This window comes from Phaethon lepturus, unplaced genomic scaffold, assembly GCF_000687285.1.
Source record: "Phaethon lepturus isolate BGI_N335 unplaced genomic scaffold, ASM68728v1 scaffold17211, whole genome shotgun sequence".
In the NCBI taxonomy this organism is placed as follows: domain Eukaryota; kingdom Metazoa; phylum Chordata; class Aves; order Phaethontiformes; family Phaethontidae; genus Phaethon; species Phaethon lepturus.
In genome coordinates this window covers 1,137-16,521 of record NW_010518601.1, presented here as the reverse complement: position 1 = coordinate 16,521, position 15,385 = coordinate 1,137, and the positions used below count along the sequence as shown (strand labels likewise).

Genomic DNA, 15,385 nt, shown 5'->3' with positions numbered 1-15,385 from the left:
GGGGGTGGAGTCTCTTGACTGTGCTTTGCTTTGCCTGGGGAGCCGTGTGCGGCCGTGACCCAGGCTCCCCGTTAGGTAAAGGTAAACCTGAAGACGAGGGTTGGAAGAGCCTCCGGGCTCTTTGGCCACAGATGGGCGCTCAGCCCTCAGCACCATCCTGCCCTCGGAGCTGCTCCTGTGGGCATCGCCCGCTTCCCCTCCAGCGCGGAGCGGATGAGCAAAAGCAGCAAGCTGCCTGAGACGTCGCATCCCAGTCTGAAGGCCCAGGGTAGGGAAGAAGAGCAACCTAAGGTGCACCAGAGCATTCAGAATTTAGGCTTCATTGCTATTATTTCTCAGCAGCCTTTATCTGTCATAATCTGCTTAGCCTGCTGACTCCAGCTTTGAAAGACCTGCAGGCATGTAGCAGGCAGTGTGGAAATTCCCCAGCACATTGTTTCCTCAGTTTGGCTGGTGCTTTCACAAGTTTTCCTGCACCCTTCCAAAGTTCTCTTTGCATTTTTGATTCTTTCGGGGATTAATGCTGCTGTGGTTGACAATGGCAATTATTCCCACCCCATTTCTCAGGATTTGCCACTTAGTGCCACGCAGGCACTGTACACAGAGTAAGAAGCCAAAGGAGTGCAGAACTGTAAAAATAATCAAAGTAAGCCGAGAGAAGTTAAACTAAGCTGCCACTGCGTTGACAGGGTGTGAGTAGATTCTGGTTGTTAATAATATTTGTGCACCCTAACAAGGTCTAAAAACCCAGTGTAAACTAAATGTGTGAAGAAGGCAAATGGAGTGTTGTTACTTAGTGTATAAACATGCATTGCACTTCTACAGTCAACTTTCTTTTCCTGTTAGGGCATTTTGTCTTTGCAAGCTGAAGACATACTTAGATCAGTATTGAGGCCTGAAAGTTAGATCTGTTTTTATTGGTTCAGTTGCACTTGATTTTTTCAGTGGGCTGAAAGAACAGCAATAAAGAGATTAGGCATTAGCCATGCTATAGCCTTCTTAGGCAGTTCAGCTGAACCGGTGTTAACACGCCTAGAAAACTTGGGAAGCACGGTATGTATGTAAACAGCTATCAGGAACTCTGCTGTCAAACTATGTCAAGACTGCCTTCAGAGGAGCTCATTGTTGTGCCCTAAGATGTTTTTCGTGCTACTAGCCAAGTGGTTCAACACGTTGTAAGCAATTTTTGTAGAACAAATCTGATTACTCCAATTATTACAGAGTTAGCGCTCATGTAAAACTAAGTCTGTGAAAAAAATCCCAACCACCTAAGGCTGAGAAACAAAAAGGAAAAACAGGATTAAGATGAATTAGTGCAGGTCAGTTCCCTTGTTTCACTGATGTGGAAAGCAGGTACATGAGATGTATAAAAACAGATTGTCTTTTGGCGTGGCTTCCGAAGGAAATGGGGCACGCTGCTGTGCTGGGCCCATCTGCCGGGCGCTCATTCCTCTCTGCTCACGCCTCCTGACTCCCATTCCTTCCACACACGACTTTCTAACCCATTGGCTCGTCCTCCGCCTGCGGTAGTTTAGACTTCTCAAAGAGGAATATGTGCTTATGAGTTTTCCTGAGACTGAAACACGGCTGAAGTTAGGGTTACCAGTGGGAGAGGAAGCTGCAGCCTGAGTGCAGTAGCTGGCTACACGTCCTGTTTTGTTTCTTCTCTGCTAGGTCAGTACTCGTGCAATTACAAAAGCACGGGCGTGCTTCCACTCCTCAGCTATTCGATGGATATGGGGTTTCCTTGGGGGCAGGAGGGTGTTTGTCTGTAGGATGGTGGGCACAAATCCTTAGGGAACCAAGTTGTAGTAGTTCTGCTGGTCTTAGAAAAAAATTTGTAAATTAGCCTAGAAACACCCTCGTAGTGGAGAACTTTATGGGAAGGCAGAGCACCAGGTTGTCGTCTGGTACAGTAACAGATTATTCAGAAATCAGTATAGTTTGTTTTGAAAAATTCTATGTTTCAAATAAAAAGAATGAGCTACTTGTGTTCTGTTGTGCAAGAACTGTAAAAATGAAACTACTTCAGAGAGCTAAATATACATAACTTCACATCTTTTGTATACTTTTGTGTTTTGTTTGCAGGTGCTAGAAACATTCGCTGGACGCCTGATTAGAATAGGAGTTTTAGCAAGGCGGGATATTCCCAGCCTTACAAAGTACCAGATAATCCTAGCAAGAGATCAATACAGAAAAAACCCTTCTTCACAAAATGTGGTAAATGTTTTTACTTATTTCATGTTATTAAAGTAGTGAATAAATAGTAATACCACATAGTGTACAAAGTTTCCTGTTACATTTTAAGTTAAATTTCCTTTGTAACATTCTATTTTTAGCCCTAAAATAAAATATGCCTACTTCTTCTACATTTCTTGATGCTAATATAGGAAAGTTAAGGAAAAGATGAAGAACTTAATTTCCAAACTGAAATTGTTTTAAGAACTTAGATTGTAATTACTGACTGCCAAGTTTACACTTTCCCCTCAGAACTACGTTACTGCCCCTATTTTTCTGTAAATTGTCATGGAGTGTTCAAATTATGCAAACTTAAAAAAGAAAATTATCTAAAAAAAATAAAGACTGTGTACCTTAAAAAGAACGTTGGGAAATACACTTCACAGTAGGCAAGACAACTTTCCTGACTTAAATTTTATAACCACATCTGGGTAGATGTGCTGGAAATCTCTCGTTTTGCCAAAGTGGATGGCTCAGCTGTCAGATTTTGAGTGGTGCTGCATCGGAAAGTAATGAGCTAATCTTGGAAGATAATACAGGTATTTTGGAGATCATTTTGGAGGTGGAAAAAGATTGCCTTCATTGATCATCAAGAATTGTGTAACCTGTTTCCTGAAGGTTTTGATAGACTACTCGCTGTGCATTAGTTTGTGCTCTGGCTCCACTTCTCAGATGTCAGTCTTATTCTTGTCATTTCCTGCTGCTTATTGACTTTAATGATAATTTAATGATAAATCTCTTATATTTTCACAGGGAATACATCAAGGCATAATTGAAGGAGATTTTGCACTTTGTATCAGTTTGTACCACGGCTATGAGCTGCTGCTGCAAATGGGAGTACGGTCATTGTTTATCTACCTTTGTGGAATTATGGATGGAGCAAAAGGTGAAGTGTCTTCAGAAACATCCTTCCTTTTGTCTTCAGTCCTTCTCATTTAATTTGCCTCATCCCTATGGCTAGTTTTGCACAAAACAGCTTGCAGACAATCAATGGGCTGCAAATGTAATTGGTATTTTGTTCCCCTTCATCCCTATTGGAAATATGTTAGCACAATGTTAAAGATAGAGTATATTTGGGAAAGCAAGAGTGTTTATATGGCAGCAGTTCTGAAAAAAATAAATCACAAACAGAACTCAGAGTAAGTGGCAGTAAGATCTTTGTCTCTCCAAAGAATAACCAGCAAACAATTTAAACTGAGAAATCGTTTGGTCTTGTAAAGCAATTCCTCCCCCTGTTGCAAAACACATGCATGCGTGAGCTTCAGGTGTCTTTACCAGAAGATGACAGATTTGGGCACATCACACTAGAATTTCTATCCCAGCTGTGTAACATCTTCCATGCTCACTAAGCAAAATAGAAAGTTGGTTTCTGTTCTGGCCTCATTTTATTTTCCTAATTCTATCACTAATTATTATGACGTTTTGCAACTCTCCAGAGTCGGTTTTAGACCTGTTGGGTTGATCTGGAAGACCTGGTTTGGTACTGACATCTTTTCTGAGGGGGAAAGTTTCCACTTGGCAATGTCAGTCCAACTGTGTCTTCTAAACAGTGGATGTGGGAGGGGAAGGTTCCAGCTGTTCAGATGGACCTGGTGTGGCCCTCAGGTTCCTTGCTTCATTTTGGTTTACACTTAGCTGTGTAACTGTGTGGTAACTTACAAAAGCTACTTCACTTACAGCACTGCTTAATTAAAATGACACTACTTCATCCTACATCTGAACCAAAAACGTGTAGTGCTTGCTTCATATTATAGAATATCTACAGAATATATTTTTTTAGTATACATGTGCTAATAATTTCTCATTATTTTATGTTTTTGACATTTTTACAATTTATTACTTTTGCAAGTGCAGATTTCTACATATCTGATGGTATAGTGTTGTTAGACCTAGGAACCAGAGAGCATTTCATGTATTTCCTAATTTCTCAGATTCCTTAAATCCCTGTCTGCTATTGAAAGATGACTGATGGAAAATAATAAATAAATAATATAATTTATTAATTATTATTAATAATATTTCTAATAAATAGGTCTTCTCTACTGGTTCTGGTAAATTTGGTTTCTGATTTGAGTAGAACAAAATTCTTTTCAACATTGACATAAAATAATTCAATAAACTTCTTGATTCTAGCTTTTAGTCTAGGTTCCCTTCTGTGAGTGACTGGCAGCGTTTAATAGGATCATAGAATCACAGAACAGTTTGGGTTGGAAGGGACCTGTCAAGATTGCCTACCATGGGCAGGGACATCTTCAACTAGATCAGGTTGCTCAGAGTCCCATCCAGCCTGAACCCTTCCAATGATGGGGCGTCCACAATTTCTCTGGGCAGCCTGTCGCAGTGTCTCACCACCCTCATAGTTTCTGGATTGGATGACTTTTCTAGTGCTAAATGGTTGATGTAAAACTTTTCTGTTTACCCACAGGACCAGGCTTCTGTTTATACACGTTTGTCATGTTTAAATTCTATAATGGCATCTTCCCCCAAAAAATATTGATGCCAAACAACATTTCTTACGTTTTCTAAAGCTAACGTATCTTTTAGTTCTTGAAAGGAGCTTTCTACTTCTAAGAAGTTTGTCTTTTAGATAGCAAAAATTATATTAATTCTTGAGATTAAATACTAAGGTATTTCAACTTTTTACAAAGGGCTAACTCGTACGAAGAATGAACTTGGTCGTAATGAGGACTTCATGAAGCTATATCAGCAGCTTAGAGACATGTTTTCAGACACATCTCTGGCTTCAGCAAATGAAAATGTTTACAAGAGTAAAACAGGTCAGCATTTCCCTTTTGGGGACAGAATGTTTACTTTCTGTTTGAATGAGAGAGTAGATAGCTCTACATAGTTTGTAGATGCAGAAGCTGTCCATTGTGATACACTTGTCTAGTGTTCTTTATTCCAGATTGTTTCCCCAGATTCTTTTTTTTTTTTCTTTTCTTCTCTCAGTGGTTTTAGCTACCTTGAAACAAGATTTCTATGATTGAAGATTTCAATTTGATTTAAAATGAAAGGTTAAAATAGTACTGTTTGACTAGGTATCTTTTACACTGTGACTGTAACAAAAGCAACAACAACTGTGTTTAACAAATGTGCTTCTATAAATAGTTCACAGAGTTGTTTGTTTAGGTAAATGCAATTAGAACTAGTGTCAGGCATTTGTATGTCTGTCTCAGAGAATTACAATGAGAGGAAATGAAATTCACTAAAGCTTCATAATTGTTTCAGTTTTACTTACACCCTTAATTGGTTTATGTCCTTTTCAGTGTTTGAAAATAAAAAGGAATTTATCTACGGTCATCCAAAATTAAGGAAATTGGAGGAAATTGTAATAGAACACTTCAAATCCCGGAGAAGGGGATGTTCTGGTAAGGGCCAACAACTCGAAGAAAAAGTATCTAAACAGTTGAACCTGTGGTTGAAAATAAGTAATGTCTTACTGATTTATTTCTGAATTTGTTCAAGTCCTTCTTTATTGTCTTGTATGTTTGTATTGTGGAAAAGTCCTCTTTAGAAGAACTATACCATAAAATTTCTTTAAGAAAAAAGATTTTATGAGTTATCATTTTTAATTTGATATTAACTATTCTACCAGCTTCATAAAACAGTGCTAGTAAACTCATTCCTAGTGCTACTATACCTCTTGATCTTCATAGTCACAGAATTTGTTCTGGAAACCATTTCTCAGTGCAGTCCTACTATTACCTCCTGCAAAGTTGGATGCAATGTACTTATGGAGCTTAAGGATAAACGTTCTGATGTCCAGCCTATTGCTAAGAATGACAAACTCTGAGGCATTGATTTGCTTAAAGTTTACAGTTTAAACAAGTTTAAAACCTCCAATTACATTAATCTGTCTCTCATTCATTTTCATCTTGACCGAAAGGGGGAAGAAAAATATGTCATACAGTAGCATGAGAATATGAAGCAAAATATTCTGAAACACTCAGACATCTCTGATTTTAGGAAGTTTCAGCTTCTTGATCCAATTATTGCTTTTGGAATTATGACATCAATAACAATTTTTTTTTTTTTTTTTTTTGCAACTTCTTCACTTTTTTCCTTTGTCTGTTTGGATCTTTGTGCTCTGTGAAGTTCTGATAATTTCTGACCTGCCCTTCAATTTTGTGGGGTTTTTTTTCCTATCTGAGATGCTTGATTCTCAGAGTACACTTTCTACTAGCAGTGTAGGCAACTTTAAGTTCCCTTGTTTTTGTTAGTTTATAGTATGTCCGAATACATTTAATCAAATTACTTTCTTCTTTTTTTTTGTCCCTCCTCCTGCCCTCCATCCATAGTTCTCCCTGCCTCCCTCCATGCCTCTCTCTTGTTTCCTGTAACAACATCTTTCTAAGCTATTGCCTTTTGTTTTCAAATTCTGTATTCTGTACTGGAGTTACATAAGTTTCATATTTAATACTCTTCCATCTTCCTTTGATAGCATAGATTTTGCTGTCCTATGAATCCCATCAGATATTTTTCCTTGCAATGTTGGTCAGACATGTCTCTTAATATTCCTAACAGGTAATTAATATACAAATGTTTTGATGTTGTGTCTTGTGTCTGTGTGTATGAACCTCAGAAGCAAGTAGGCATGAACCATGAGTCTTTACTGTTATAAATACAAAATTGCAGTAACTGTGCAGGAAGAAGTACATAACTTTTATACCGTAATTGGTGAGCTATGGTAGCGTATCTAGTCATATCTTGAGCTAGACATGTCAGGTTTTCCTGATGTCTTTCCTTGCTCCTGATCTCTGTAACCTCCTTTATCCTTGTAACTAACGTGAAAGGCAAGGCCATGGGGAATATAAAGCAGTCTCCTGAGCAGAGTTCTCTAGATGCATGTAGTTAAATTTAAAGGAAGTACGAACAACTGATTCTGAAATCTTTGTGTATAACGCAAGGCCAGAAAACACTTTACAGTTCAGTCTGATCACAAAGTTGGAGGCATTCTAGTAACTTCTGTCTCCTAAGCTTATGCATCACTGGCCCAATTGCACGGGGCAGTTGTCAGAAATAGTGAGAAGCTGTGATTTTATTTATTTGCCTTATTATATATCATCATAGTGTTGCTGATGATACCTTTTGAGCAATAACCCAAAACCTGTATTTCTCCCCTTACTCCCTGTTTCTTGCAAGTAAACTCTAAATTCACATGTCAACAAGTAGCTACACCCTCAGTTCTGGTTTTAGACTCTGACTGAATAGAGCATGCACTTGTGTCCTGATTTCTTCCTCCTCTGGACAAGAATTTGTCATGGATCTGTTAAAAAAAACTTGAGTACTTATTAAGATTCCAAACATAATCACATGTATCTTCGCACGCATATCAGAAGGCTCTGAAATAAAAGCCTAAAGCATTATGTGAGCAGTGGAAAATACATTCAGCATTTGTTTCTGGAACTCATGCAAGTGTGTAGTATCTCTAGAGAAAAAACTGATGCGAACAAAACCCCTGAACCTAATTCTGCTTTGTCCCAGTTATGCATTGCTGAATTACTCTGAATCATAATTTACTGTGCTCATGCCAGTAACTGCTTCTGTAGACCATTTTCCTTCAAAAGTCCTGCATTTGAAACAGAAAAGGAGAATATGAATAACCTAAGTCATTAGCCATATCAGGATCAACAGCAGCTCTTTTTCCTCCTTTTGGAAAGAAAACCCTCATGCGAGAACTTGTGGGAGTAGTGCCAAGTTGCCTGTGCAAACTCTGAACTATTTCTAACTAGCGATCAACCAGGTTGAGTTTGAGCTTCCTGACCACGTAGCTATTGTCCCTGCTTTGCAAGATGCACTTACAGCAATTCGGGTAAGTGCAAGATAATGTTCTGGCCAGCCCTTAAGAAATGTTGGCTCGGCATAATGAGCTTCTCCCAGCTAATCTTCCATACCTGGATTACTTGTCAGATTGATTATGGGCTGCTAATGTCTTGAATTTTCTGAGTCTGGTTTTGGATAAGGTCAAGGAGGTAATGGCAGCAGGATAACATTTTTTACAGTACAGGGACAGATGCTACTGAGCATTATTACTATTCAAGTCATGAGAATATGGTAAAAATAGATATAGAATAATGTTGGTCATAATAAAGTTAGTGGAGGAGAATAATATGAACTCATGTAAGATATATCCAACCTGCACTTATTTTGGAATATATAGTTTGTCAATCTGCTCCGGATGGCAGATTATGCAGAACACATTATATCAGTGTTGCAATTGTCTGGTTTCTAGCTGAAAATATTGGATCTTATTCACTATTTCATTTCTAGGCCTTCGCTGGGGACTGGTTTCTGTACTTGACAGATGACCTCCCATATCGGCTGCTATTTACTGAAACAGTGCAGTAGAGTATCATAGATTGGAAGGGACCTCTGGAGATCCTCTTACCTAAGCTCCTTGTTTGTCAGCCTCAAGAGTGAAATTGGTTTTGACCAGAGCAGCCATCTGCATAATCTGCCTGTGAATTCAAGGCTCATCTTAAAAAGAAATGGGGAAAATGGTTAGCTTCAGGTTCTCCTTTTGGACTTAAGCTGCTGAAAGCATTTCTACATGTACATATGACCACCTAAAAACTCAAATAGAATTTCTCATAGTTATTCAGACATACATATATATATATGCTTATCTCTTACACTTTATGCTTCAACTTCAAGAAATATCTTGAAGTTAACTACAGGCATAGCATGAAACTGTTGTCAAGCACCAAGTGACTGTTCTTTGAATGGTCAGGGGAACATGTCTCTACACATTCAGTCTTGAGAATTTTAATTCCTTGTCTAACCTTTCTTTTAATGAGATACAAAGGTGTTTGGTGGAGAATTGTGTGAAAAAGGACATCTTTACCCCAGAAATGTATTTGATTTCATCCGAGGGCTATGTCTAGGTAATGCATGCAAGCTGTGCCAATTTCAGTAATCCATTACATCCTTTTAGAGATTCTCTCTTCTTAACATACTTTAAGGTTTTTACTTCATAGCATGCAGTAATGGGCATGTTGTTTTACTATTTGGATAGTCAGAAGCTGACTGTTCAAGACTTGCATGTTGCTTAGATAGCTTTTGCTTGTGCTCACGAAGGCAGATACCCTTATATGTTTAAAAAAAGGAAGAAAAAAAAGAAGTTGAGTACACAGAAGACAAAATCTGTGATGGTATAGCCTAAAAAAATGTGGTTTTGGTAAAATGGGCCTCGCTAAGAAACTGTGTAGCAATGCAATTATTTTTCCCTTTTCTTTAAAAGGGGAAAAGTTTTCTGTGCTTTGAAATGAGAGACATAAACAGTTGTGATGACAGATCATTCAGAAGCAGCAGATTATGGTATTAAGGGAAGTTTGTGCACATTTCTGCTGTCAGAATTATGGATTTTCTGTAGTGAATCATAGAAAGCTGATATACACCTCTCTTACTCCACCATGCTGTATCCTAGACTAATGGTAACTGGTTTTTACTGCTATATACTGCTAACCTCGTCTAACTCTGGGCGCTTAAGTAGCAGATTTAAAAGTTACATTGAGGCTCTTTGGAAGAAGGCATCTTAAACTTTATTTGAAGACAATTGTCATCAAACCTGAGCTTTTCAAAGTAACTTTAGTGATGGTACCTCAGATATAAGACACTCACTATAGTTGGTGTAAATTCTTCAAAATTAGAATACTGCTTTGATTCCAAAGAGGAATTGTTCAAGCAGGTATATCTCGGAGCATTTTCTGAGAGGTTTGTCTAAATTGGCTGAGAGGCTCCTAATTGTCAGTTTTCTCTACTGTTTTTTTGGTTTATTTACTTATGTTTTGGGGTTTTTTTTAATGAAGTTTCTTTTAAAGAAAATTTATTTGGAAAAAAAACAAGATGCAGTATACTTGGACAAAATCTTCCCATTAAGTGAGATGAGAGCTGTGAATGTGTAGCTTGTGGGATGACCTGTCCTTACTTTTTTACTGGTAATTATTTTAAAATCATGCATAAAAATGATTTTCTGCCTTTTTAAAATTAAACAGATCAAGTCACCACTGAAAGCACATCTGTGGACACTGTGGATACCAGAGTGATGATCTTCTCATCATTTCGAGATAGCGTGCAAGAAATTGCAGAAATGCTTTCCCGGCTCAGTCCGGTTGTTAGAGTAATGACATTTGTTGGCCACTCCACAGGAAAGAGCACAAAAGGCTTCACACAAAAGGAACAACTAGAGGTAAAGAAAATATGAGATTTGTATAAGGAAATAATGATAAAGAGTATTGTGTAAATAGCTACGTGAGTATTGATATCGATTGTACAGCAGTGACTGAACTTTAAGGTGACGTTAGTAAATTCCTGTGTAGTTCAATTGATTTCAGAGTACCCAAAACTATACTCACTGAACAGAATGTATAAATAGAAACGTTTTATAAATTTACATTTACATTACATTAAGAAATGCAAACTCTTATATATTTGAAGGTTTAGGTTTAGAGAGCTTTAGATTGGATATTAGGAAAAATTTCTTCACTGAGAGAGTGGTCAGGCATTGGCACAGGCTGCCCAGGGAGGTGGTGGAGTCACCATTGCTGGAAGTGTTCAAAAAACGTGTGGATATGGCGCTTCGGGACATGGTTTAGGGGGCATGGTGGTGTTGGGTTAACGGTTGGACTTGATGATCTTGAAGGTCCTTTCCAACCTTAGTGATTCTGTGATTCTGTGAAAATCTGGGGAAATATTAAAATACTTAATTGCTATGGGGATGTCTTTTTTTCTTGTAGGTAGAAAAAATAACATATATCCTTAAATTTTGATGTAGCAAAGTTTAAAAAAAAAATACCCTAAAAATTACTTAATTGCAAATTTGGGAAGATCAGTTTTAGAAGAATGCCATGGTTGGAGTCAGAATAAGGTGTGCTTTTTTTCCCGCATCTTAGAATTGAAGAGTTGGTATGTTGATAAAATTAGTGCATGGTATTTGATCACAATGAAATAGTTGACAAACTCAGAAAGACTGAGTTTTGTAGCTTTAAAATGTAAATTAATTTTTTTCAACTTCTGTCTGAGCCTAGAAAAACTGCAAAGTGTGTATAAGGGGCTTTCTTCTAACCTGTTAAATTTAATTTTAATCATTCATTCAGGTGGTAAAATGCTTTCGTGAAGGTGGATATAACACTCTGGTCTCTACCTGTGTTGGGGAAGAAGGCTTAGACATTGGAGAAGTTGATCTCATCATCTGCTTTGACGCTCAGAAAAGTCCAGTTCGCCTCGTGCAGAGGATGGGCCGAACGGGGCGCAGGCGGCAAGGCAGGATCGTTGTCATCCTCGCCGAAGGGCGGGAGGAACGCGTGAGTGTGGACCTTTCTTGTCGCCGGGAAAACACAAAGTGACGTCTCTAGTCTGTTCTGGGAAACTACATACTGTCTATTAAAAATCACAGCAATCCTGAGCACTCCTAGCAACATTTTAACTGTCCCTACAGGAAATATTCTAAAAACATATGCCCTTTCTCGATGTGAAGGGCTTCAAGCCTTTGTTCTTAGTAACACTTACTTTGCAAATGATAAACTGAGACTTCGGAAGATACAGGGTGTTTACCAAGGGTACAGAACAGCGTGTGGGAGAGATAGGATGAAGCTCTGTGAGCGGGAGGGCTGGAAGCGGCTCGCTCCGGATTGCTGACGACACTACGCTTTCAGATGAGTACTTAGTGGTAGCAGACTTGCGTGTGAGGTCTGAAGAGATCAGCTTAAGTGGAAATCTACTTTTGCTAAATTCCTGAACCTCAGCACTCACCTCAGAGTATAATTAATCATCTCTGAGAGCAGGCTGCCCCTTGGGAAATGGATGTCCAGGGGGAAATCTAAGCCGTAAGTTGTGAGCCGGGAGAACTGAGCTTCAGCTGTGCCAGCACAACGGCCCAGGTTCATCCCGCAGCCGCGCCATTGCTCGGTCTGATCCGAGGAGGCTGGCGGGGCAGGGTTTAGGTGGAAGGAGGCAAGGCAGTCCCTGTTGACATCACTCGTTGGTGAGGCAGGTTGCAGAGTAATACGAACCCGCGTCTTTACAGTTTCATCATGCAGCCCTTGTTGGAATGCAAGCCATTTTTAGCGTGCACCTCACTGTTCTGGCTGAAAAATGATTTTGTTCTTCGCTGGTTTTGTTTACTTGTGAGGTTGGTTCTGAGTTGGATCAGGTTTCACAACAGAGAAGGCCGATATCTGTGTAAGCTAATTGTAAACACAAAATTTCAGAGCCTTGCTATTATTTATCCCAGTCAATGTTGTGCCTCTGGTTTAAATTGGTTTGTAACAGGGATTTAATTCTAAATGAGGGTCCAAAAAATCCTGCCTGAGAAAAAAAAAGCTGCTTTAAAGGGGTGAGGGATAAAAATGGTAAAAGTGAATGGTATTTGTAAATAGATATTTTCCTGTGCTGCTTATGAAAACTGGTTATTACTGAAAGCTCTGCTCTCTAATGGGATATTAAAATGGTCCCTTAAATTCCTTGGAGTTTCACATAAGCAGTTGGATTACTGGGTTCTTCAGATTTTCTCAGAAATCTTTGAAGCATAATCTTCCTACAGGTAGGATAATGATTTTCTATAATATTTTTGTTTTGAGATCATTAAATAAATTCAATTGCTGGAAAATACTGCCTTGCTCTGTTTGGTTTTGCTTGGGTTGGTTTTTTTTGTTTGTTTGTTCTGGGGTATTTTGTTTTTTGGGTTTCTTTTGTGGTTTGTTTGTTTGTTTGTTTGTTTGTTTTTTAAATTGAGTCTCCTTCCAGATCTGTTAATGTAGAGATTCTTCCTCATCACATAACTTGCAGCTAAGTAATTAGTGGTCTCATATTAATTCATGGGATTTTGTTGGGGTTTTTTGGTTTGTTTGGGTTTTTTTCTTTTGTGTTTTGTTTTTTTTTTTTAATCAAACCACTTCAAGGCAATTATAAAGCTAATGAAAAAAATTTATTGGGAAAAATTGGAAAATGCAGGTCTGGGAGTTTGCCATTTGACAAGAATTTCCGTTACAGAAGTGACTGTTACTCTGTGCCGCTCGCTCCTCCCCGCCTGTTTCCCCGTCCGGTTCAGCTGCCCAGCTGGAAGCGCGCTGCGTCTCGGCAGCGCGGTGCACGTCACGCGCTCGCACCCTACGCCCCGGCTTCCCTGGGCCGTTGGTTTACCAGTCTTCTACCTTCCTAGTCTGGCCGTATGCTGAGATGTGCTGTGTTTTGGTTTGGGCTTTTTAACCTCCCGTGGCAGCTGAGCTGCATGTACATCAGCCTGGACGGGAGCCGTTCGCTGCGGCTTTGAACCGATACGGAAAGGGCTCAGAGGCACAGGGGAGCTCGCAGCCGCTCAGGCTGCTGTCAGGCCAAGCTGACGCTCTCTGTGAAACAAAGGAAAAGGAAACCTACTGTCTCAGTAACAGCAAAGTAACACTTCTGTTAAGCAATGAATTTGGTAATACAAATCTTTTTTTCCATAAAAATATTTTTTTGCCTGTTCTAGGCTTAAAAGATATTTATGGAAATGCCTGAGGGACAGTATAGTAGAGCTAGCATTAGCCTCTTCCAGTTTTACTCGGAGAGAATCTTTTTGTGTCCATCTCCTCTAATCCTGGCTTCCAAAGATCATCTCTCTCAAAAGAACATAGCAGCCGTACTGTCATACGTGGAGCACGTAGTCTGCCTAACTGGGCGTGCCGGCTTCACCGGTGACCTGTCACAGAGACTCAGGGAAGAGTATTAAGACAAGAAATCTTCAGAGCAGGGACCAGTTTCTTTCCTTAGTATCTCCATCTCTGTCTTGGTTTCTCTGTTGCAGAATAAAAATGGAGTGGTAATAAAAGGACTTGATGTGTGTATGACATTAACAAATAATCTTACGCCTTTTTTTTTTGCTTGACCTCCTTCTTTTGTTTCTGATGTAATCTAATTTACGTCATCCCTGTATCTGTTGCAGATTGTAAATTCCCCCAGGCAAGGGCTGTGTTTCTTTTTCTCTCAAGTGCTGTGCCCACTTCTATTCTATTTAAAGACTGTAAAAAGCTGTGCATTGTTTGATATGCAACTAAAAGAACAATCACTGTTCTTTGGTACATCCTTGCTTTCGGTACATTTGCTTTCAATGTTTTACCTAGGCACAAACCGATGATAATTCAGATTTAATTTGACTTAGATATTTTAGTTTGGAAGCTCTTCAAAAAAGAAAAAAAAAAAACTTATTATGTTTTAATGTATTCGTGATCAATTTTCAATACTACCTTATTGCTTTGTTTTTTTCATCTGTGTCCTGTTCCTTTCCCCTCTGCTTTGGTTACCATAACATGGAGGCATCCTACAAGTCTTGAACTTGTACTTCAAGAACTTGAACAAGCAGTTGTGTTGACCGAACTGACAATATTCACAGAAGAGGGTATATGGCTGGCTCTCGGGGCCTTGCATGATATTTTGTTTTAGTTGTGTTTGAGGAAGAAAAGAAAAAAAAAACTCAAAACCATCTTGATGGTGGAACATAAAATAATGAGAAACCCCCCAGACACTCAGGTGTTCTTTTACTTTTGATCAAGTCATGTGAAAAAACAATCCAACAACATATGATTTATCTTCTCTTTTACAGACTTACAATCAAAGCCAGTCTAACAAAAGGAGCATCCACAAAGCTATTTCAGGAAACAAAATGCTTCATTTCTACCAGCACAGCCCACGTATGATTCCAGAAGGCATAAACCCAAAGTTGCATAAAATGTTTATTACTGCTGAAATATATGAACCAAGCAATTCAAGAACGCTTTCCAAAGAGAGAAGATCTAGTTCCCTCCAGCATAAATCTGCTCTCTTTTCCTGTGTCATCGGTAAGAGGATTATGGTGTTTTTCTAAGCACTGTGTAAGCTGTGCTATTCCATGTTGTTATATTACACCATATTAAAACCGAGGGCTCACATGAGTTTTGGGTCTCTAGCAAAAGCGTCATTTCTGTCAGCAGTAACCTTTCAACTGTGATACTGTGCTGACTGCTGCTTTGATTCCTCATCCTTTTCCTTTAACATCCTCAAATCACAGTTCTGTCCTTAAATATCTGTACTTCAGATCAAACATTTCTTTCATCTGTCTCCATAGAGCTTCTCATGGAGTCAGAAACTCCAGCTACAAGCAGGAGGCAAGTGTTAGTGATGTCTTCTGAAGACG

At 39.0% G+C, this 15,385-nt stretch overlaps 1 protein-coding gene across 1 annotated transcript in view; it reads left to right on the top strand.

Annotated features, from left to right (window-relative positions):
• Positions 1 to 15,050, top strand: part of LOC104628268 (Fanconi anemia group M protein-like) — a gene marked incomplete at its 3' end in the record, with an annotated part of 17,690 nt that extends 2,640 nt beyond the window's left edge. The window contains exons 2-9 of the mRNA XM_010296795.1: positions 946 to 1,053; positions 2,089 to 2,220; positions 2,992 to 3,124; positions 4,887 to 5,006; positions 5,505 to 5,600; positions 10,239 to 10,426; positions 11,334 to 11,540; positions 14,816 to 15,050. Of these exons, the coding sequence (XP_010295097.1) occupies positions 946 to 1,053; positions 2,089 to 2,220; positions 2,992 to 3,124; positions 4,887 to 5,006; positions 5,505 to 5,600; positions 10,239 to 10,426; positions 11,334 to 11,540; positions 14,816 to 15,050 (1,219 nt within the window). The remainder of the gene's footprint in view (positions 1 to 945; positions 1,054 to 2,088; positions 2,221 to 2,991; positions 3,125 to 4,886; positions 5,007 to 5,504; positions 5,601 to 10,238; positions 10,427 to 11,333; positions 11,541 to 14,815) is intronic.
• Positions 15,051 to 15,385: the final 335 nt, after the last annotated feature.